Here is a 21,452-nt window from a genome sequence, read left to right on the forward strand (position 1 = left end):
AGGCTAAGCCACCAATCTTAACCTGTCAGGCTTACAGTTCATTTCAAGAGAGGGAAAGTAGCTTCCTTCAGCCTTTAAATAAACAAAACAAGCAGTACAAGCTGTACAAGCAGTACAAGATGAGTTTACGATACACGTTTTTCTTTGTCCCCTGAGTCACACTGTACAGGTGACGCTCAGGGTTGACATACTGGTGAGTGATTAGATAGACTGCTTTTTGCAAATGCTGTACACCATTACTTTTCTCCTTCGAGAATAGATTTGGCTGGTCTGAAATTATTTCTGTTTAGGTCTTCAGCTGTACTCTAATAACCTCAGATTCACAAGGTGTAATGGACAGAAGGTGGGACGTGTGGTTTTCCCTCCTCTGCCTTTCTCCAGCTCAGCTTCCCTGCTGACGATGTCACAATTTCACCTGCCTTCAGTGACTTTCTCCTGTGGCTAATTTTCTCTGCTTACCCTTCTAACCATGACCCGTTCTCCCTTTTAAAAAAAATTATTAATTTATTATTTTAAGTAAGCTCTATGCCCAGCATGGGGCCTGAACTCAAGACCCCGAGATCAAGAGTCGCATGCTCTTCCCACTGAGTCAGCCAAGTGCCCTGACCTACCCTCCCTTAATGCACAGTATTTATCACACAGTTCTTAGAATATTTGCAAATTTTCAAATTTGCACAGTATTTATCACACAGTTCTTAGAATATTTACAAATATTTGCAGTATTTGCAAATACCTGAGGATTTAATAAAAAGGAAAAATTTCCACCATTCTCCTTAATGTCATTTTGTAGCTTTTTCTTCTGTTGACGAGGTAAGTGCTTGACTTTCAAACAGAAGGTACAATTTGCAAAGATCCTTATAGTCATCCTGTAGGAAAAAAAGTCAAGTCATAGTTTTAAAGGATTCTCAATGGAATATCACTCAGCCATCAAAAAGAATAAAATTTTGCCATTTGCAACGACATGGATGGAACTAGAGGGTATTATGCTAAGTGAAATCAGTCAGAGAAAGACAAATACCATATGATTTCACTCATATGTGGAATTTAAGAAACAAAACAGAAGAACATTGGGGAAGGGAAGGAAAAATAAGATAAAAAAAGGGGGGGGGCGGCAAACCATAAGAGACTTTTAAAAAAAAGATTTTATTTATTTATTTGAGAGAGAGGATCTCCAGCAGACTCCACATGGAGCACAGAGCCTGGTGCAGGGCTCGATCCCAAGACCCCAAGATCATGACCTGAACCAAAACCAAGAATCAGATGCTTAACTGACTGAGCCACCCAGGCACCCCAGCCATAAGAGAGTCTTAACTATAGGGAACAAACTGACAGTTGCTGGAGGGGAGGTGGGTGAGGAGATGGGGTGACTGGGTCATGGGCATTAAGGAGGGCACTTGATGTAAGGAGCACTGGGTGTTAGATGCAACTGATGAATCACTAAATTGTACCCCTGAAAGTAGTAATACAGTATATGTTAATGAAACTGAATTTAAACAATAAATAAATAAACAAACCACATTATAATAAAATTCTGGTGAGTCTGTGAAAAAAAATAAAAGGATTCTCTTTTCAGTGAATATAAATGACAGTGAATTCAAAATTGTTCTACATGAAAACTGTGGGAAGCTGGGCATTATTTTAAAAAGATATATTGCAATCATTTTAAACAAAAACTGAAGAGTGATCAAACTTGCAATAAGTATGTTGGTTTTAGAATCATTTTTAGCTTTATGGCTGATACTATGGCACTCCAAAATACTTTGGTATAGGCTCATACTATACATCTTAATGGAAATGTATAGATTTCAGTTACAGATCAAGTGTGTGGTTTAAGAACATAGAAGCATTTATTTCTAAATTAAAAATAAATATATGATAGTGAAACCACAGATTTTTATATATAATTCTATAAAATCAAAAAGACCCATTAGTCCCATTAGTTATGTGGGTTTCTGTTAAGCCAGTCTAGAGAAAAAATTGATCAATTAGTAATAAAAATATACAACTTATATTTAAGTGGAAACATATTTGTATTTTAATTTAATTTCTTTTATTATCATACTTTCCCACATATAGAAAAGAATTACTTCTAAGAAAAATAGGCATATTTTGAATGGAAAGACATTTATAGGTATTTAACAATAAACTAATAAATGGTGAGATACTGGATTTAATTCACAGTAGCTATTTGTCAATTTTTAAAAACTGGAGTCACCTCTAACAGGTTCCCCCAAATAAGGTGGTGTTTCATGGAAAGCGGCTCCCAGGTCTGACTGAGTGAGGCAGGTAGTTGTCAGGAACCTACAGGGCCCAGCCTCCCAACCACATGTCCAGGGTTCATGTTCCTCCTTCAGCTCCACCTGCCCCTGGAATGCCCAGTTCTCCCAGGCTGGAGTCCCCGTTCTAGTCTCCTTGCCTGAGCAATGGTGCCCATTCTTCAAGGCCCTGAAGGAAGTCTATATGAGGACCACCCCTAATTTAGGACAAAATGACCACTGCCTTCCCCATGTGTGTACCTCAGGCACCCCAGATTTGCCAAATCCACAACATAGGCCTACCCCTGTTCTCCTCTTGGGAAGTGGCTGATGGCTATTGCTGGCTGCTCAAGCCACTGGGTGCTACCTGTGATTTCTCCCCATCTTACCCCCTTTGGCCATCAGCATTTCCTTCTCACAGCAGGTGCAATCGACCCACTTTCCCCATCTCCTATGTCACCCTGGCCCCCATCAGTGGAGACCTAACTTCCTCTCCCACTTCTGCTCCTCTCTGCCTCTAAGTTCCTCTACACTGTAGCTTGGGTAAACTTTTTTTTTTAATGTTTCAAGTGAAATTCAAATTTCTTACCATGGTTCAAGGCCTGGCCTCTCTCCACAGCCTCCTCCTGCACCTCTCTCTCACTCTGCCCTTGTCACACTGGCTTTTTCTCCAGGTTGGCAAAACTCCAAGTTGGGTCCTTAGGGCCTTCACACGTGCTGTGCCTTCCCCTGGGACACGTCTCCCTATCCCCACCCCACACTTAGGACCTAAATTATCTGTTCAGTAAATGAACAAATTAGGGGTTCACATTTTTTTTTTCTTATGATGTCTGGTTAAACTGAAGTCTCTTGATCTAACTCTGCCTTTCCATAGCATCAATACTTCTAATTTCCTATGTATTGATTGTCCTTTACATTTGAATTGATTCATACTTACCAGGGTTTATAGATGAGAGAGATGCTGATGGATACCATGAAAGGTATCACACTATTATTTAGATTAATTGATCTATCTTGTTTTTAATTTCTGACAGTAAAAAAACAAACAAACAAAACACTAAAACTCTAATGAATCTTTAACAACATTCAGGACAGTCTCTATGTAATGTACCCTGCCTATGTTGGGCAAGGAAGGCTGAAGTGGGAATGGATACTCAGATCCACCTCTCTAGATCTGTCCTGGGTGTGTTCTTAAGTCCTCTGACCTGGTTTTTAAAAAAATTTTTTTTGTTTTTAAGATTTTATTTATTTATTTGACAGAGAGAGCACAAGTAGGCAGAGCGGCAGGCAGAGGGAGAGGGAGAAGCAGGCTCTCCGCTGAGCAGGGAGCCTGATGCAGGGCTTGATCCCAGGACATTGGGATCATGACCTGAGCCACCCAGTTGGTGGCTCAGTTGGTTAAGCGTCTGCCTTTGGCTCAGGTCATGATCCTGGAGTCCTGGGATCGAGCCCAGCATCGGGCTCCCTGCTCAGCGCGGAGTCTGCTTCTCCCTCTGACTCTCCCTCCTCTCATGCTCTGTCTCCCATTCTCTCTCTCTCAAATAAATAAAATTTTTTAAAAAATGTTTTCTAATAGAAAAGTCATTCATGCTCATCTTAGAAAATTTGGAAAATTCAGAACTGCATAATAGCAGCAAAATAATCTCAAAACCTAGAGGCCATGTTAACAACTTCTTTTGCCTTTTCTTCCAGGCTTTTTTTCTGTGTGTATGTACTGTAATGGACTATGTTATTATCAAAATTGAAATTATACCATATTCACAATACCTATCTTGCATTTTATGTCAGCATTTTGTCTTTAGCATTAAATCATTAATTATTCTTGGAAAACATTTTTAATAGAGGCTATCTTAGATATGTATCATAAATGAACTATTTCTATTGTTGGGTAATCAAATTACTTCTAAGTTTTGGTATCAGTAACAAAGCTATAGGTATGCCTGTGTGGCTCAGTTGGTTAAGCATCTGCCTCCGGCTCAGGTTGTGATCCCAGGGTCCTGGGATCGAGTCCCACATCAGGCTCCTTGCTTACTGGGGAGACTGCTTCTCCCTCTACCTGCTGCTCTCCCTGCTTGTGCTCGCTTGCATGCTCTCTGTCTGACAAATAAATAAATAAAATCTTAAAAAAAAAAAACCTCACAAAGCTGTGGGGGTATCTGGGTAGCTCAATTGGTTATGTGTCTGACTCCTGGGCTCCAGGATCAGCTCAGTGGGGAGTCTGCTGAAGACTGTCTCTACCTCTCCCTTTGCGCTCCCCCTCTTCTCTCAAATAAATAAATCTTTAAGAAAAAAAAAGCTATGATGTACACCCTTACATATAAATCTTTGTTTGCAATTCCAATGATTGTCTTAGAAAACAGTCCTGAAATCCTAAACAATACTGAGTCAAAGAGCTTAAATAATTTTTATTCTTGTTAAATTATGTTACTTTTCAGTTTTACCTTAAATTGTACTACTTTTCAGTTTTGCTTAAATTTCCTAGGAAAGTAATATGAATTTGTCTTTCTAAAAAATAACGTCTCTCCCAAAGTAGATTAACCAGTATGAAGAAAAGTAAAGAGCACCTACAGTGCTGGAAATGTTCTAGATTATGGTGATGATGCACAACTTATTAAAAATCTTTGAATCATACAATTAAAATGGGTGAATTTAATGGTATGTAAATTATATCTCAGTAAAGTTGTTTTAAAAAAGCACGATCCCTCCAGGGGCGCCTGGGTGGCTCAGTCGTTAAGCGTCTGCCTTTGGCTCAGGTCATGATCCCAGGGTCCTGGGATCGAGCCCCGCATCGGGCTCCCTGCTCAGCGGGAAGCCTGCCTCTCCCTCTTCCACTCCCCCTGCTTGTGTTCCCTCTCTTGCTATGTCTCTCTCTGTCAAATAAATAAATAAAATCTTTAAAAAAAAAAAAAAAGCATGATCCCTCCAGTGAGAAATTTTGAGATTTCTTTTAATATCTTTGATATTATTCTTTCCTCTATCAATATATTTTATAAATTATTTTAATAAAAATATAAGTTATTTGTGGATATTATTTATTGAATTTTATAGCCAGTTTCTTTTATCTAACTTTTAATGAGAATTTGCCCAATATCACTAAATAGTCTTTGAAAATATTCATAGAGGCTATGTGTAATTTAACTCTTCCCCAAGTCATCAGATATTTGGTTACTGAAAATCGTTCATTATTCTAAATACACTTTGAGGAAAATGTTTTCTTCATATATTTTTGGCCAAATCTCTGTCACTGTTTCCTTAGAATAGATGGCCAGAAGTGGAATTACTGAGTCAAACAGTATAGATAATTTTTAGCCTTTATTTTGGTGGTAAAGTGTACCTCACATAAAATTTACCATTTTAACCATTTTTAAGTCTACAGTTCAGTGGCATTGTTGTGAAGCCAAAGTATAAACGAACATTTTAAACAACTCCCTGGCCCATTCTTAAAAGCTGAGGCCCTGTAGGAGGTAGTGAAACTAACACTCAAATACTGTGAAATCTCAAGTCAGGCCTTGACTTCCGTCTTCCTACTGATTGTAGGAAGTGAAACTAACACTATTAAATTCTATGAAATCTCGACTCGCTCTCCCGCCGCCTCCGCACCCAGCCATGGAGCGGCCGCCGCTGAGCGTCCTGATCCTCGGCGCCGCCGGGTTGCTGCTCCTGCTCCTGCCCCTCTCCTCTTCCTCCTCTTCGGACGCCTGCGGCCCCTGCGAGCCGGCCGCCTGCCCGCCCCTGCCCCCGCGGGGCTGCCAGCTGGGCGAGACCCGCGACGCTTGCGGCTGCTGCCCGGTGTGCGCCCGCGGCGAGGGCAAACCGTGCGGGGGCGGGGGCGCCGGCGCCGGCAGGGGGCACTGCGCGCCGGGCATGGAGTGCGTGAAGAGCCGCAAGAGGCAGAAGGGTAAAGCCGGGGCAGCAGCCGGCGGCCCAGGGGTGAGCGGCGTGTGCGTGTGCAAGAGCCGCTACCCGGTGTGCGGCAGCGACGTCACCTACCCCAGCGGGTGCCAGCTGCGCGCCGCCAGCCTGAGGGCCGAGAGCCGCGGGGAGAAGGCCATCACCCAGGTAAGCAAGGGCACCTGCAAGCAAGGTCCTTCCATTGTGACACCCCCCAAGGACATCCGGAATGTCACTGGCGCCCAGGTGTACTTGAGCTGTGAGGTCATCGGAGTCCCAACCCCTGTCCTCATCTGGAACAAGGTAAAAAGGGGTAACTATGGAGTTCAAAGGACAGAACTCTTGCCTGGTGACCGGGACAACCTGGCTATTCAGACCTGGGGTGGCCCAGAAAAGCATGAAGTCACTGGCTGGGTGCTGGTATCTCCTCTCAGTAAGGAAGATGCTGGAGAATATGAGTGCCATGCATCCAATTCTCAAGGACAGGCTTCAGCATCGGCAAAAATTACAGTGTTTGATCCCTCACAATGAAATACCAGTGGAAAAAAGTGAAGGTGCTGACCTATAAACCTGCAAAATATACCCGTCTGCATCACTGAAAGTCCTGGATAACTACAGCCCTGTTCTTGCCTAATAACCAGTTTCTTTTCCTCCAACCCACTAACGCTTAGTTATATTCACTGGTTTCACATAGAGGAAATCCAAAATAAAGATAACACATCAAGACTATCTACAAAAATTTATTGTCTATTTACAAAAGAAAAGCATGCATGTAATTAAAATCAATAAAATGCTTTCAAAAAAAAAAAAATTCTATGAAATCTCAAGTCAGGCCTTGACTTCTGTCTTCTTCCAGACTGTATATGGATTCTCTCTTAAATGTGTGGCCTCTCCTGGCTGGCAGCTTTCTTAACATGTGCCACCAGTCTCTCCCTCATTTCCAAACTTCTCCTAAACAGTCAGCGTTCATTCATGTGGTCATCATACCTTATTGTGTACATATGAGATTTCGGAGTGTCTTCCATCCATCAGGCCCTGTGTTACGCGCACAGGACAAGAGCACACCTCCCCAGCTCCTGAGAAACTCCCTGAGCTCCTCCTCACAAATTCCAGCTACTCTATCCGCAACATGCACATATGGAGAGTGAATTTCTCCTTTATCATAACACTTCACTTTATATATTTTTATATGTTTACTGTTATTTTGCAATCCAGAATCAAAAGTTTGAACATTCAGCAGCGCCGTGTTACTCTGGACCAACTCAGTCCTCCAGCTGAGTCACTGGGCATTCCCCGCAGGAAGTATTTAACGGATTTCCAAGTTTTCAACTTTGATCTTCAACATGCACATTAAATGTGTCATGGTGTTTCTAATTTTGAGGTCAAATTACATTCCCTGGTTATTCACCAAAATACTGCATTTTTTGGAAAAAGTTTCCTTTTCCCAAACCTAACTTTAAGAATACCTCATTTGAAGAAGACAGGGTGTCTGCCTACTGGAAGTTAGGGAAAACGAAGGTAAGCGATCTGCTCACTTTCCCTGAGCCCCGGGCGTGCCCAGAGACCCGCTCTGAGCACCCGCTCTCCTTGGCGGCCCCACCTGTGTCCTGTCACCTGGGCCGGCGACCCGCACGAGAACACGCCAACTCCCCCGACGGCGCGGGCTGCAGGAGCGCGCCTCCAGTCCCACAGCAACCAGCGCGGTCAAGACAACTACGCAACCACGGACAGCGGCGGCACAGAGCTGAGTCCCCCGCTCCGGAAGGGAGTCGACGCGGCCACCTCCTGGCCAGGACTACCCGGACCGCCGATGGGGCCCGGCCTGGGCCGGGCCTGGTGGTCCAGCCAGCGGCGCCCACGCACCTGCCAGGGGATCCGGCCCACGCACCTGCCAGGGGATTCGGCCCACTCCCGACGCTCGCTGCTCCTGGCGCTCCAGGCTCGGGACTCTCCTCGCGTCTGACGCTCCCGGCTCCCGGCGCTCCCCGCTGCCGGCACTCCCCGCTACCAGAGCTCCCGCACGGACTGCTTCCGGATTCCGGGCTCCAGGCTCCCGGCGCGGACCCGAGGCGCGGCCTGGCAGGCAGTGTCTGTAAGAGCGCTGCCGGAAGCCCGCCCAAGGCTGCCTCCAGAGGCCAAGCGCTGCGTGGCGGAGGATTGAGGGGCTGCTCCGGGATTAGGCTTTGGGCTCGGGTAGGGTTTCTCTTCCTGAATCAGACTGAGGATTCAGGATTTTTTTTTTAAAAGATTTTATTTATTTGAGGGGCGCCTGGGTGGCTCAGTCGTTAAGCGGCTGCCTTCGGCTCAGGTCATGATCCCAGAGTCCTGGGATCGAGCCCGGCATCAGGCTCCCTGCTCGGCGGGAAGCCTGCTTCTCCCTCTCCCACTGCCTGGTGCTCCCCCCGCTTGTGCTCTCTCTCTCTCTGTCAAATAAATAAATAAAATCTAAAAAAAAAAAAAAAAAAAAGATTTTATTTGAGAGAGAGAGAGATCACAAGCAGGGAGAGGGGCAGAGGGAGAGAATCCTCAAGCCGACTCCCTCCTGAGCGTGGAGCCTACGGGGGCTTGAAGGGGGCTCAGTCCCAGGACCCTGAGATCATGACCTGAGTCAAAGTCGGAGGCTTAACCTACCGAGCCACCCAGGCGCCCCAAGGGTTCGGGATTTTTTCAGTTCCATCTTTCAGGCAGGATTTGGCCAATGAGGTTAACTCCAAAGTTGGGAGTTTGGTAAAAGTGGGTGGATGGTGCTGCCATTTAACTGAGAAGTAAGACTAATTCCCGGAAGCAAGTAAGAAGCAAATTTCGGGAAGGTTTGAGAATGGAGAAGCGGGAGGTTAAGATAATGAATTTAGTTTAGGACTTCCTGAATTTGAAGCTTGTTAGGTAGTGTTCTCAAGTAGTTATAAATGTAGATCTGCCATTCCAGAGAGGTGGGGGCTGAGATTCATTGAGTGGGGGGGGAGAATAATAGGAAACAATAAAATGCCCCAGATACTGAATTAAATGAGAATAGAAGAGATGTAGAGAGGGTATGGATTTGAATTCTGACTCTTCTATTCATTACTCAGGGATTGTAGACAAGGTACTTTCATCGTTACCTTTTGGATGGTGTAAGAATCAACTTAGGTGACTTCAGCAAAAATGGTATAGTAGGGAGCCCCAGGGTCCATCCTTTCCCAAAAACATTTTTAAAACCCGGCATAAACTGTCAGAAACCACCTTATCAGACCGCAGAAGATAGTCAAAGGTTTACAGCAAACAAGCAAATGTGCAACCAGGAAAAAGGCCACTGAAACCAGGCAGGAGATGTTTACATGTTTTCACTTATTCTAGCTTCATTACCTTTGCCAGCCTTCATTCCCAGCTTGGATAATCTGGCTCTGGAGGGAACAGAGACTTTGTCTTAAGGAATTATGTTTGTTTTGACCTGTGTGGGGGTTCTGTGAGGGACTGATACTATGGGCTTACCTTTGTTTTCCTTAACTCAAATTTTCTCAGGGCACAAAAACAGCTACTTAGGGAATGTAATGTTCAAAACAGTGAAACGCAAATGAACCAACTCCTGTTTGGGGCAACAAAACCCAAAAAACAGTTGGGGCAAAGGACAGGCTGAAGGACTAGGAGGAAAAGCATGAGAAGAAAAGCCAGGAGTGAGATTTTTTGGAGGAATAAGGGCTTTGGAAAACTCCTGTGTATACGGGGGCATCTAGAAAGCATCACACGTGCCCAGGACTCATGCTCAGAAAAGACTTGAGAACACATAAGATTATAATTCTGGCTGATCTTTAGGCTGTTGAAGCTGATGAGAGAGCAAAAGGCAAGCTGAGGGCAAAACAGGAGCTGATACCCCACGTTTAACATTCCTCAGGCACTGGTGACTGCCTAAGAAAAAAGGCAGGAGAGAAACAAATGGTCAACTGATAAATATCATAGTCATGCAGGACATGAAACTCCACTATAATTTTTAACTGTCTTAATGATTTACAAGAAAAACACAGTCTTAATAATTAGACCTCCAGGAACCTATAGACTCAATTTCCTGGAGCCCTAATGACACCTTCACCTCCTTAGGATAGAAAACCCTATATAATCAGTCACTCCTTACAATCACAATACAGCTCTTTCTGCCCATGGGTCTGTCCCTATGCTCTAATAAAAACACCTTTTTGCACCATAAAATGCCTCAAGAATTCTTTCTTCACTGTTGCACTTGACAATCCCGCATCAAATGCAAAATAAACAAACCTTTTAGAATTTCTTAAAAAAAGAGAGAGTTTTATTTGAGCCCAAGTGAGGACAGCTGCCCCAGATACACAATCTTCACAAAGAAGAGAGTGCTCTGGAGAAAGAATGTTTAATACAGGGTTATATATGGTTTTTGTTGTTGTTGTTGTTGTTACACCAAGATTATAAATCATCATGAGGAAGGACATTCCAGAAAATTACAAACTTTATCTTATGCCTTTGGTAAGTGCAATCTTGTAGGCTTTGGAGGTATGGGAATAGAATTTAGGGAGATTTTTACTTTTTTAGCTGAAATTTTTTTTTAGATTATTTGCTAACAAAGCAGATGTACAATGTGTGCTGGGGCAGAAATAGGGCCTCTGCTTTAAAGTTTGGTTAAGTCATTCTGATCTTGGTAAAAATTAAAGTGTGGCTTCCCTGGTAGGGCCCACAAACATTAAAAGTTGAAACTTTCCTTTGTCAAGCCTCAGCACGAGCAGGAACTGGAGGCAGAGTTATTTTTTTTTAAAGATTTTGTTTATTTATTTGAGAGAGAGAGAGAGAGAGAGAGAGACAGGGAAGGAACACAAGCAGGGGGAGCAGGAGAGGGAGAAGCAGGCTTCCCGTGGAGCAGGGAGCCCGATGCGGGGATCCTGCGATCATGACCTGAGCCGAAGGCAGACGCACAACAACTGAGCCACACAGGTGCCCCTGGAGGCAGAGTTATAAATAGCCTGCCTAAACATAGAAAGAATGCCCCAACACAGAGCCAATTGGCAAAGACCTGAGAGTATTTTTTTTAACTTTTCTAAATTTTAAAAAAGATTTTATTAATTTATTTGAGAGAGTGAGAGAGAGAGAAAGTGTGCACACGAGCAGGGTGGGGGGAAAGGGGCAGAAGAAGAGGGAGAGGGAGAAGCAGATTTCCTGCTGAACTTGGAGCCAGATGTGGGCTTCACCCGGGGCTCGGTTTCAGGACACTGAGATCACAACCTGAGCCAAAGTCAGATGCTAAACTCACTGAGCCATCCAGGTGCCCCTTTTAACTTTTCTCCTCTCTTTCTTTTCTTTCTTTCTCCTTTCCTTTTTCTTTCTCTTCCTTTCTTTCTTTCTTTCTTTCTTTCTTTCTTTCTTTCTTTCTTTTTCTTTCTTTCTTTCTTTCTTTTTTTCTCTTTCTTTCTTTCTTTCTCTTTTTTTTAACTCCAGGCATTTAGAAAATCTCAAACCACTAGCTGAGCATTAAGCTAAAGGATAGACACTTCAGAGATCACAGATGACAAAGAGTACAGTCTTTACAAAAAACAGTTTTTAAAAGTCATTAACCAATAGCAAACAACCCATAGCAAGCAACAACAGGAAATCCTGCAGAGGAGAGTGATTCTGTAGAGTTGCCACGTTACAATCCTCAAAATGTTTAGGTTTCAACAAAGTTATGTGGCAAATCAAGGAACATGAAAATAAGGTCCATTGAAAGGAAAAAAGAAATTAACAGAAATTGTGCATGAGGAAGCACAAACATAGGATTTATTACACAAATGCATTGAATGGACTATCTTAAATATGCTGAAAGAGCTAAAGGAAAATATGGACAAATAACTAAAGGAAACCAGAATAACAGTGTCTCAACAAACAGAGAATATTAATAAAGAAACAAAAATGATAAGAAACCAAATAGAAATTTTGGGAGTTGAAAAGTATAATAACTGAAATGAAAAATTCACTAGAGGTGCTTAGCCACAGATTTGAAGAAGCAGAAGAAAGAATGAGAACACTTAGAGATAGGGCCATTGAAATGATCAAGTCTGGAGGAACAGAAGGAGAAAAGGATGAAGAAAAATGAACAGAGAGAGCCTCAGGGAACTGTGGGACATCATCAAGAATACCAACATATGCATAGTGGGAGATCCAGAAACAGATGAGAGAAATAAAGGGGCAGAAATTTGAGGAAATAATGGTCAAAAACTCCCCAGATTTGGTAAAAGATTAGGAAGCAGCACATCAAAGAAGCTCCAAGTAGGAAAACTCAAAGAGAGCCACACCAAAACACTTTATAATCAAATTGCTAAAAGACAAAGACTAGAGCAATTTGTCCCATTCAAGAAATTATCATTAAGATCAATAGCCAATTTCTCAGCAGAAACCATGGAGGCCGGAAGGATAATATATTTGAAGAACTGAAAGGGGAAAAAAAATGGCAACCAAGAATTCTATACCTATCAAAACTATCATCCAAAAAAATGAAGGAGAATTAAAGATATTTCCAGATAAATGAAAGCTGAAAGAGTTCATTACTAGTTGGTCTGTTCTACTGGAAATGCTAAAGGGAGTCTTTTATTTTGAAATGAAATAACACTAGACAGTAAAGTGAAGCCAAATAAAGAAATAAAAAACACTGGTAAAGGTAACTACATAAGTAAATATAGAAGCCAATAGTATTATATTTTTAGTTTGTAACTCCTCTTTTTTCCTATATGAAATTAAATAGACAACACATAAAACAATAATTATAAAACTATGTTAATGCACTTACAATTTATAAAGATGTAATTTGTGACAATAATACATAGAAAAGGGGGAGGGATGGAGATATATAGGAGCATAGTTCATACTATTGAATCTAAATTGGTTTTAATTCAAACCAGGTTGTTTTAAGTTTAATATGTTAATTGTAACCCTAAAGGTAATCACAAAGAAAATAAATAAAAAATATACATAAAAGGTAATGGAAAGGAAATCAAAATGGTATTTAAAAAAAAACAACTAAAAACAAAAGAAGACAATAATGGAGAAACTGAGGAACAAAAAAGAAGACATAATAGCAAAATGGCAGAAGTTCATCATTAGAAGTAACTGCTTCAACTCTTCAAATAAAAGGAAGAGATTGGCAGAATGAACTCATTAAAAGAAAAACAAAAGCAAAAACCCTCCACTCATATTTGTCTACAAGAAATTCACTTTAGATCCAAAGACATAAATAGCTTGAAAGTGAAAGAATGGAGAAAAGACATTCCATGCAAAAAGTAACCAAAATATAGCAGGGAAGGCTATACTAAGACAAAATAAATTTTAAGTCAAAAATTGTTACAAGAGACAAAGGAGGATATTATATATTAATAAGAGTCAATACATCAAGAAGATAGAAAAATAGGGGCATCTGGGTGGCTCAGTTGTTTAAGTGTTCAACTCTCGATTTTGGCTCAGGTCATGATCTCAGGGTCCTGAGATCAAGCCCTGCATCAGGCTCCTCACTCAGCAGGGAATAGACTTGAGATTCTCTCTCTCCCTCTCCCTCTACCCCTCCCCTTGCTCCCTCTAAAATAAATAAATCTTTTTTTTAAAAGAACATTTATAAATATATACACATCTAACAACAGAGCCCCAAAATATCTGAAGCAAACATTGACAGAATTGAAGGGGGAAATAAGATAGTTCTACAATAATAGCTGGAGACTTCAATACCCAATTTCGATTTTTTTTTTTTACTTCATTTATTTGAGAGAGTGAGAGCAAAAGAGATCACAGAAGAAGAGGGAGAAGCAGACTCGCCGCTGAGCAGGGAGCTGATGTGGGGGTCTCGATCCCAGGACCCTGAGATCATGACCTGAGCTGAAGGCAGACGCTTAATCTACTGAGCCACCCTGGTTCACCCCCCCCATTTCAATATTTGATAGAACTAGAAGTAATATTAATAAAGAAATAGACACCATAAACCAATAAGATCTAAAAGACAAATATAGAACATACAATAATCACATAATACATATTCTTTTAAATGAACATGAAACATCTCTTAAACCATATGTTATGTCACAAATTTTCAGTAAATTTAAATAATTGAAATTATACAAAGTACTTTCTCTGACCTCAGTGGAATGAAGCTAGAAATCTGTGGCAGAGAAAAACTGGAAAAATAGCAAATATGTGGAAATTAAACAAAACACACTTAAACTGTGGGTCAAAGAAAAAAATCACAAGGGTAATTAGAAAATACTTTGAGATGAATTAAAATAAAAACACATCATACCAAAACTTAGGGGATGCAGAGAAAGTGTTCAGAGGAAATATATAGCTGTAAATGCCTATATTAAAAAAGAAGGAAGATCCCAAATTAACAACCCAAATTACACTCTAAAGAACTAGAAAAAGAAAAATTAAACCCAAAGCCAGCAGAAGGAAATAATAGTGATTAGAGCAGAGGTATATGAAATAGTGAATAGAAAAATAGAATAAAATCAAAAATTGGTTTTGGAAAAGATCAACAAAACTGACAAAATTTTAGATAGACTGACAAAGAAAAAAGAGGGAAGGCTCAAATTACTAAAATCAGAAATGTAAATGGGGGCATTATTACTGACCTTATAGAAATAAGGATTATAAGAGAATCTATGAACAATTGTACATCAACAAATTAGGTAACATAGATGAAATGGAGAAACTCCTTAAAAACACACAAACACCACCACTTGCTTAAGAAAAAATAGAAAATATAAATAGATATAAGATATTGATTGAATTAGTAATTAAAAACCACCCAACGAAGAAAAGCCCAGAATCAGCTGGCTTTACTGGTGAATTCTATCAAAGATTCAAAGAAGTATGTGCCTGACACAAAAGAACTACTCAATATTTTGGATATGGATATTAGGATATGCAAACTGGTAATTCTCATAATTGTGCAAAGTAAATGGGCTGGTTTAAAAATATATAAGAAAAGCAGGGGCGCCTGGGTGGCTCAGTCCATTAAGCAGCTCTTTACTTCAGCTCAGGTCATGATCTCTGGGTACTGGGATCAAGCCCCACCTTGCGCTCTGCACTCAGCGGGGAGTCTGCTTGAGCATTCTTCCTTTCCCTCTGCCCCTCTCCCTGCTTGAGTGTGCTCTCTCTCTCAAATAAATAAATTAAAGATTTTCCTTATTTGAGAGAGAAAATGAACCGGGGGGGGGGGGAAGGGCAGAGGGAGAGGGAGAAGCAGACTCCCCAGTGAGCAGGGAGCCCAATGATGCAGGGCTTGATCCCAGGATCCCGAGACCATACCTGAGCCAAAGTCAGAGGCTCAACCGACTGAGCCACCCAGGCACCCTGAGAAATAAATCTTTTTAAAAAATGTGTAATAAAAACCTAGAGAGTGCTTTGAAAACCATCAGGCAATTACATAAAAATCACAATTATTATTTCAAAGAAGAGGGTAACAGTATAGGTGTGACAAGTATGATGGTATTGCTCTGCTGTGATCATAGCAATGATTCAGGCTAGAATTCTCCTTTACTGTGTATTCAACATTATCGCTCAGACATTCTAGAATGTAGTGGATGTGATAACCCCTTTGTTATTTAGACTAACAGGTTTCCATGATATTTTGCTGCAAGTCCAATGCACCAGGAATAGTTTTTTTCTTTATTAAAACAAGATTTTTAAAAAAGCTGTCTTTCAGCACCCAACATCGTTGATAGAAACTTCTTTACTGTGATAAAATTCTAGAAATCTGAGTTTGGGGCCTTGGTGAGGAACCCCTTGTCTTCCCTACAGGTAAAGTGGGACGTGGGTTTTCTTGCTTTTGCCTAGAGACTGGGTACTTGAATCTCTCTTATCTCCTTATCCTGCTAGAGTCATCCTTTCTAGCCTGGGTGATACCGGCATGGGGATCATTCCTTGACCAGGCCTACAACTCTGTCTTCTCTTGACAGAGCAGTCACTGACTACCACCTGCCCAATAGTGAAAAGTTTTCAACTTTCTGAACATCTTTCGTAGCCAGAACAACTATGTTAAAATAATATTATTACCAAATAACTTGATAATAATATGGTATTATTTTGTATCTTACAAAACCATTTGACATGACCTGTAGAGCTGGGCTTTAGCAGACAAAGTGAGTTCATCAACAGTTGAAGTCATGACAAGAATGAAAGCACCTTGATGAATATGTTTATGGTATAGATTGTGGTGATGGTTTCATGGGTTTACACTTACCTCCAAAACTCATCAAGTTATATACATTAACTATGTATAGCTTTTTGCATGTCAATCATATCTCAATAAAGTGGTTTTTTAAAAAGTGAAAACACCTCCTGTTCATTAAATTTTTACTACAAGGCAGGTGTTATGCTAAGTTTTTATATATATTCTTTAATCTTCTTGACGATTCTATGACGTAGGTATTGTTATCATCCCCATTTTGCAGATGAGAAGACTGAGTTTCTGAGAAGTTGAGTGCTAAAGACTACAAAGCACTTTGTAAGTCATCAAGGTAGGAGATGATCTCAGGAATGCCTGACTCCAAAGCAGGGGCTCTTAACCATTATACTATAGTGCCCTCCTGCCTCCTATGATGGCATAAAGAATTGTATCAGAATGGATAATTTGTGGTTGAAACCCCTGGATGGGTACTCTTAGTCTAATTTTTCCCCATAGTAATACTTGAAGATGCAACAGGATAGGAGCAGCTGATGAGGTTGAATCTTTCATTGTCTGGCAGAATAGAAGCTGGAAGTTCCTCCCTTCTACCCCTTCCACCTTGTGATGGATTTTGAGGAACTTTCAAACTTAGTGGGCAGTTTTGAGAATTACCTGGGCTACAGGTGAACACTTATATATTAGAACCTTAATTTAACAACTGGATAAGACTTGAGTGTGGTAAAAGACCCATTTGTTCAACCAACAAGCAATATGGTACTACATACTACATTAGAATAAAAATACAGTAATAAAACAGGCACAAAATTTGAGGATATTGTAACTATCTGATAAGATAACACTACATTTTAAGAGAAATGATGAAACTTTTAGGCATGCTTTTTTAAGCCAAAGGACCATTAGAAATGAAGAAGAGCGTTTGGATCTTCATAAGGCATCTTAAGTAGTTGTGTGATCTCGAAAGTCTTGGGCTTTCGTTTCCTCATCTAAAAAAAAAAAAAAAAATCCAAAACCTTGCTTTAGGGAGAGTCTATTTTTGAAGTAGGTAGCAAAACAATTTCGGGTGGCCAAATCTCTGTGAAAGTGTTTTTTAATTATCTTTAGCCAGTGGTAGTTTATTTCAGTGATTACACTGGTTGTTATAAATGGCACTATCTGATTTTTATTTATTTATTTATTTATTTTACAAATTTCACTTGGCTTACTGGTAATTAAACAGACACGAAACCCGGGTATGTTGCGGCGCAGTGTTCGCCGGCTACATATCCCTCTGTCGTGGCAATTAAGAAAAACATTTCCTGAATTTTGCACTTTCAGTGCTTAAAGAGTTTTAACATCTAATGGACACGCACAGCCAAACCATGTATTTATTGGCTATACGAGAAATGATGAGCGATGACTATTGTGGGAGTGAATTCTCACCCGGTTCCTTTTGCCTGAAGAGTACCTGTGAGCACTGTCACACCCAGCCAAATCCGAAAACGAAATAGACCGACATGACGCAAAAAGCCCTTGCCCTGCCCCCATCACCCCTAAAAGCTTCCATCTGTACATTGTTAGCTCTGAGTCCCCTACTTTTCACTGAACACGTTGATTTCTAGCAAACGCGCTCTCCTTAGTTTTCAAGGCGGGGCCGGGAGTGGGGGGCGGTTCGGTCTGTCACGGAAGCTCCCTCTAGGAACGGTTTTTCCCTCCCGCCCAGCCGCCCGCCTACTCCAGCCACTAGCCCGCGGCCCAGGAGGAAGGCGCCTCGCAATGAATTCCTTCGGTAACGTCCGCCCCTGCGATCCCGCTGGGAGTGGTAGTTTGCATGGGTCCCCCATTGCCCGCGCGTAAGTGCAGAGGGGGGCCGGTAGAAACTACATTTCCCAGGAGCCCTCGGACCAGGGGCGGAGCCGTCCTTGGGGGCGGGGCTCCAACCGGAGGCGGTGATTGTGGCGCCTCATTCATAAATGCCGCGACGATTCTTGCTGTGCTTTGAGTGGACTGAGAGGCCGGGGGACGGCGGAGCGGTAATTTGTGGGTGAAAGGAGCGGGGGGAGCTGGTGTGTTTGCCGCCCTGCATCTAATAGTGTCGGCGGGGCGTGGGAGGGACCCTCTCCGGGCCTCCGGGCTGGCTCGGCGGGGCGCGGAGGGAGCCGGACGCCGGGCGACCCTGCGGCGGAGGCCAACATCAATTCTGTGGACGTCCTTGCTTCACGCTGTTTTGTGGGGAGCCTGCCTTTCAAGGACGCTCACCGCCTGTGGTTTTGGCTGTACTTCAAGCTGCTGTTTAGAAGCGCAGGGGTCACAGTCGGTTCGAAAAGAAAGTGTAAAGTGGCATTGCTTTCTGTCCTCCTTAAGGGCCAATCATCAGATGATCATCAGTCAAGAGCTGTTTTTTAAAGCTTTCCTGTGGATTCGTGGTTTTCAAGAACATGTATTTTGGGAGACTGATAAATCATCTCCCAAATCAACTAGTTATACGGTCGGAGGGTGACTTTGAATAAACTGTGTATGTCCACTTTTTCCCGTCAGGATGCAGAGAATTTATTCTCCCAAACTGCTTCAAGAATGTTTACATAGCACTCTCTGGAGGTTTCGAGGCTGTGAATTTGTTTCAGACAGATTTTGATATCTAAAAAATCCTAGTCCACATGCTAATCCTTTCTAGACATTTTGCTATATATATGTTCCGTTTAGCAACATATATATATGTTCCCTTTAGTTTGCCTGAATATTAATAATAAATAGGAGATTAAGGTGAAACAGTATTTTTATTCTTCATGCTGACAGTAAATACACTGAGGATCATATTCATGAAATTAAAATGAAGGAATAGAGGTGCTTTAAGTGTGGTTTGTTTGTTTAAAGATTTTACTCATTTTGACAGAGACAGCGAGCGAGGGAACACAAGCAGGGGGAGTGGGAGAGGGAGAAACAGGCTTCCCGCTGAGCAGGGAGCCTGATGCGGGGCTCGATCCCAGGACCCTGGGATCATGATCTGAGCGGAAGGCAGACGCTCAACGACTGAGCCACCCAGGCGCCCTTAAGTGTGGTTTGTTTTAAGATGTTTAAGATGCACAAGGGCACTCGTCAGTCTAGTAGGGAACTTTTCTAGTTTTTGATGTTACAAAATAACCTTGTAGCTTGTCTCTTCTAAATTTGGATTTCAAATTTTCTCGCTAAAGTCTTTGAAATTTAACATAGATTACTTGGTTGATTTTGATGAAAAGCTCTTACCTTTTAGATAGGCTTTCAACTAAAAAATAGAATTAGTTTGCTTAGAACAGATTTTTAAAAATTATTCAGGAATAACAGATATTCAGTAAACTGCCCTGATCTTAAGTGTAGTACCCAGATGTATACAGGGTGTAATCACCACCAGGTAAAGATGATAACACTCCCTATCAACCCTGAAGGCAGAAGCCTCTTCTCAGTCAGTGCCAACCCCAGCTACCTAGATAACCAAGGGACTGACTTCTGTACTTACAGATTTATTTTGCCTATTCTTGAATTTCATATTAAATGGAAACACAGTATGAATTTGTTGAGACTTGGACTCAACATTACTCATCCATGTTGTTTGTAGCAGCAGTTTTTTAAAATATGTGAATAGCTGTGGTTCTCAAACTGTGATATCAGTGAGAAAAATCACACTGTCACTTTGGTCTTTGCTTATTGAATAGTTTGCAAGCATCCCTTTTGTCCTATATTTCTTTGAATAGTTCTACAAACTGGTGATTCATAGTATTTGTATATATGTTTTAACAACTGTACCCATGACACTGTTTCAGGATTCTGCTTCAGAAAATGGAGCACAAGTATTTTCAGTGTATGTCATTACACTCAGTAAAGCAACAAGGGAAACAGCAGTCTCTTGTTTTAAAATTCCATTAAATCCGGTTTTAATAAAATGACCCCATCTGTCTTTCAGTTCTTCAGTCACAGTAGCTACTTTCAAGTGCTAAATAGCCATATGTGACTAGTGGCTACCATAATGGACAGCAAGTTCTAGGTAATTGTACTTTTTTGTCTTTATGTCTTATTTATTTTGTCTTTATTTCTTATATTTCTTTATTTCTTTGCATTTTGCCTTTGTCAGTTTAACAGTATATCTTGGATATATTCAGGACTCCCGTGTCAGTACTTATTAAGCTTACTTGGTTCTCTGTAACCGTTGTGTAATGTGAATACTACAATTAGCTGGTCCTCCCTTAATGGACATTTAAGACATTAATCTCAGTTTATTACAAATGTTGCGAACTTGTGCCAGTATAGCACAAAATGCTAGATGTGAAATTGCTGAGTCAAAGTTTGTGTGCATTTACAGTTTGGATCGATATTGTCAAATTGCCCTTCAAAAGGTTTTACCAGTTTACATTCCCAAGTAACACTTTATGAAGACTTCTTTTCCACATTGGGGTTTAGTAATTTTTAGTTTTTGCCAACTTGGTATGTGAAAGATGGTATGTCATTACTATTTTAATTTCTATTCAGTTGAGTGATGATGAGCATTTTTTAATGTATGGACATCTGTATTTCTTTTTCTGCTTATATCTTTTTTTTTTTTTTTTTTTGCAGACACTAGGTACAAAGCTAAATACATGTTTGCCTCCAGGTTGCCATTTTTCATTTCCCTTTGGGGATATCTATCTAATCTATCTATCTATCTATCTATCTATCTGTCTGTCTTAAAGTCTAGAATTGTATCTGAAAAATAAGTGTGACATGTCATTTCACTTTGGTACTAGATTTTCTCGTTTCTACCCTCAAGGACAATATGCTATAGTAATTCTCTCCTTTCTCCATCCTCATCAGCCTACAGACATGCTTTTATTTCTCTTGTCTTAAAAAATCTTTCTTCGCCATGCTTCCCTGTGCAGCTACTGTCCTATTTATTTCCTTCCCTTTATAACAAAACTCCTGGAAAGAGTTAGCTGTCCTCAGTTTTCCGTTCTTTCATGTATTACCTCCATTCAAGCTTTTGCAGCCTTCTTCCCCAAGTTGCTCTCATTGAAGTTATCATGACCTTTACTTTGCTTAATCCCAAGGTCAGTTCTCAGTTCTCCTCACCCTTCATCTCTTAAAAGCTTTTAACACATCTCTTTCTTCCTTGAAACACTTTCTTCACTTGGCCTCAAGGACACTATACTTTCTACATCTTCTATTTTTTGTCTACCCTTAGTCAC

At 41.2% G+C, this 21,452-nt stretch overlaps 3 protein-coding genes across 5 annotated transcripts in view; 2 read left to right on the forward strand and 1 right to left on the reverse strand.

Moving 5' to 3' along the window:
* PARP4 (poly(ADP-ribose) polymerase family member 4) overlaps positions 1-8,117 on the reverse strand; it is a 103,895-nt gene extending 95,778 nt beyond the window's left edge. For both annotated transcript variants that reach the window (XM_032403408.1, XM_032403407.1), the window contains exons 1-2: positions 8,035-8,117; positions 734-866 (exon numbers count right to left, since the gene is read on the reverse strand). In XM_032403408.1, the coding sequence (XP_032259299.1) occupies positions 734-865 (132 nt within the window). In that variant the 5' untranslated portion in view covers position 866; positions 8,035-8,117. The remainder of the gene's footprint in view (positions 1-733; positions 867-8,034) is intronic.
* On the forward strand, positions 5,296-6,944 carry LOC116631802 (insulin-like growth factor-binding protein 7). The gene has a single exon (XM_032403409.1). The coding sequence runs from the start codon at positions 5,820-5,822 to the stop codon at positions 6,675-6,677; it is 858 nt and encodes a 285-aa protein (XP_032259300.1). The 5' UTR covers positions 5,296-5,819; the 3' UTR covers positions 6,678-6,944.
* A 10,093-nt stretch (positions 8,118-18,210) lies between the features above and the next one.
* The window catches only part of CENPJ (centromere protein J), a 48,684-nt gene continuing 45,442 nt past the window's right edge, over positions 18,211-21,452 (forward strand). The window contains exons 1-2 of one of the 2 annotated variants that reach the window (XM_032403413.1): positions 18,215-18,293; positions 20,198-20,278. The gene's annotated coding sequence lies outside the window, so the exon portion shown is untranslated. Of the gene's footprint in view, positions 18,294-20,197; positions 20,279-21,452 lie in introns of both variants that reach the window. The other variant, XM_032403414.1, reaches the window with a different exon arrangement.

This window comes from Phoca vitulina, unplaced genomic scaffold (assembly GCF_004348235.1).
Source record: "Phoca vitulina isolate PV1807 unplaced genomic scaffold, GSC_HSeal_1.0 scaffold5, whole genome shotgun sequence".
NCBI classification, from domain to species: Eukaryota; Metazoa; Chordata; class Mammalia; order Carnivora; family Phocidae; genus Phoca; species Phoca vitulina.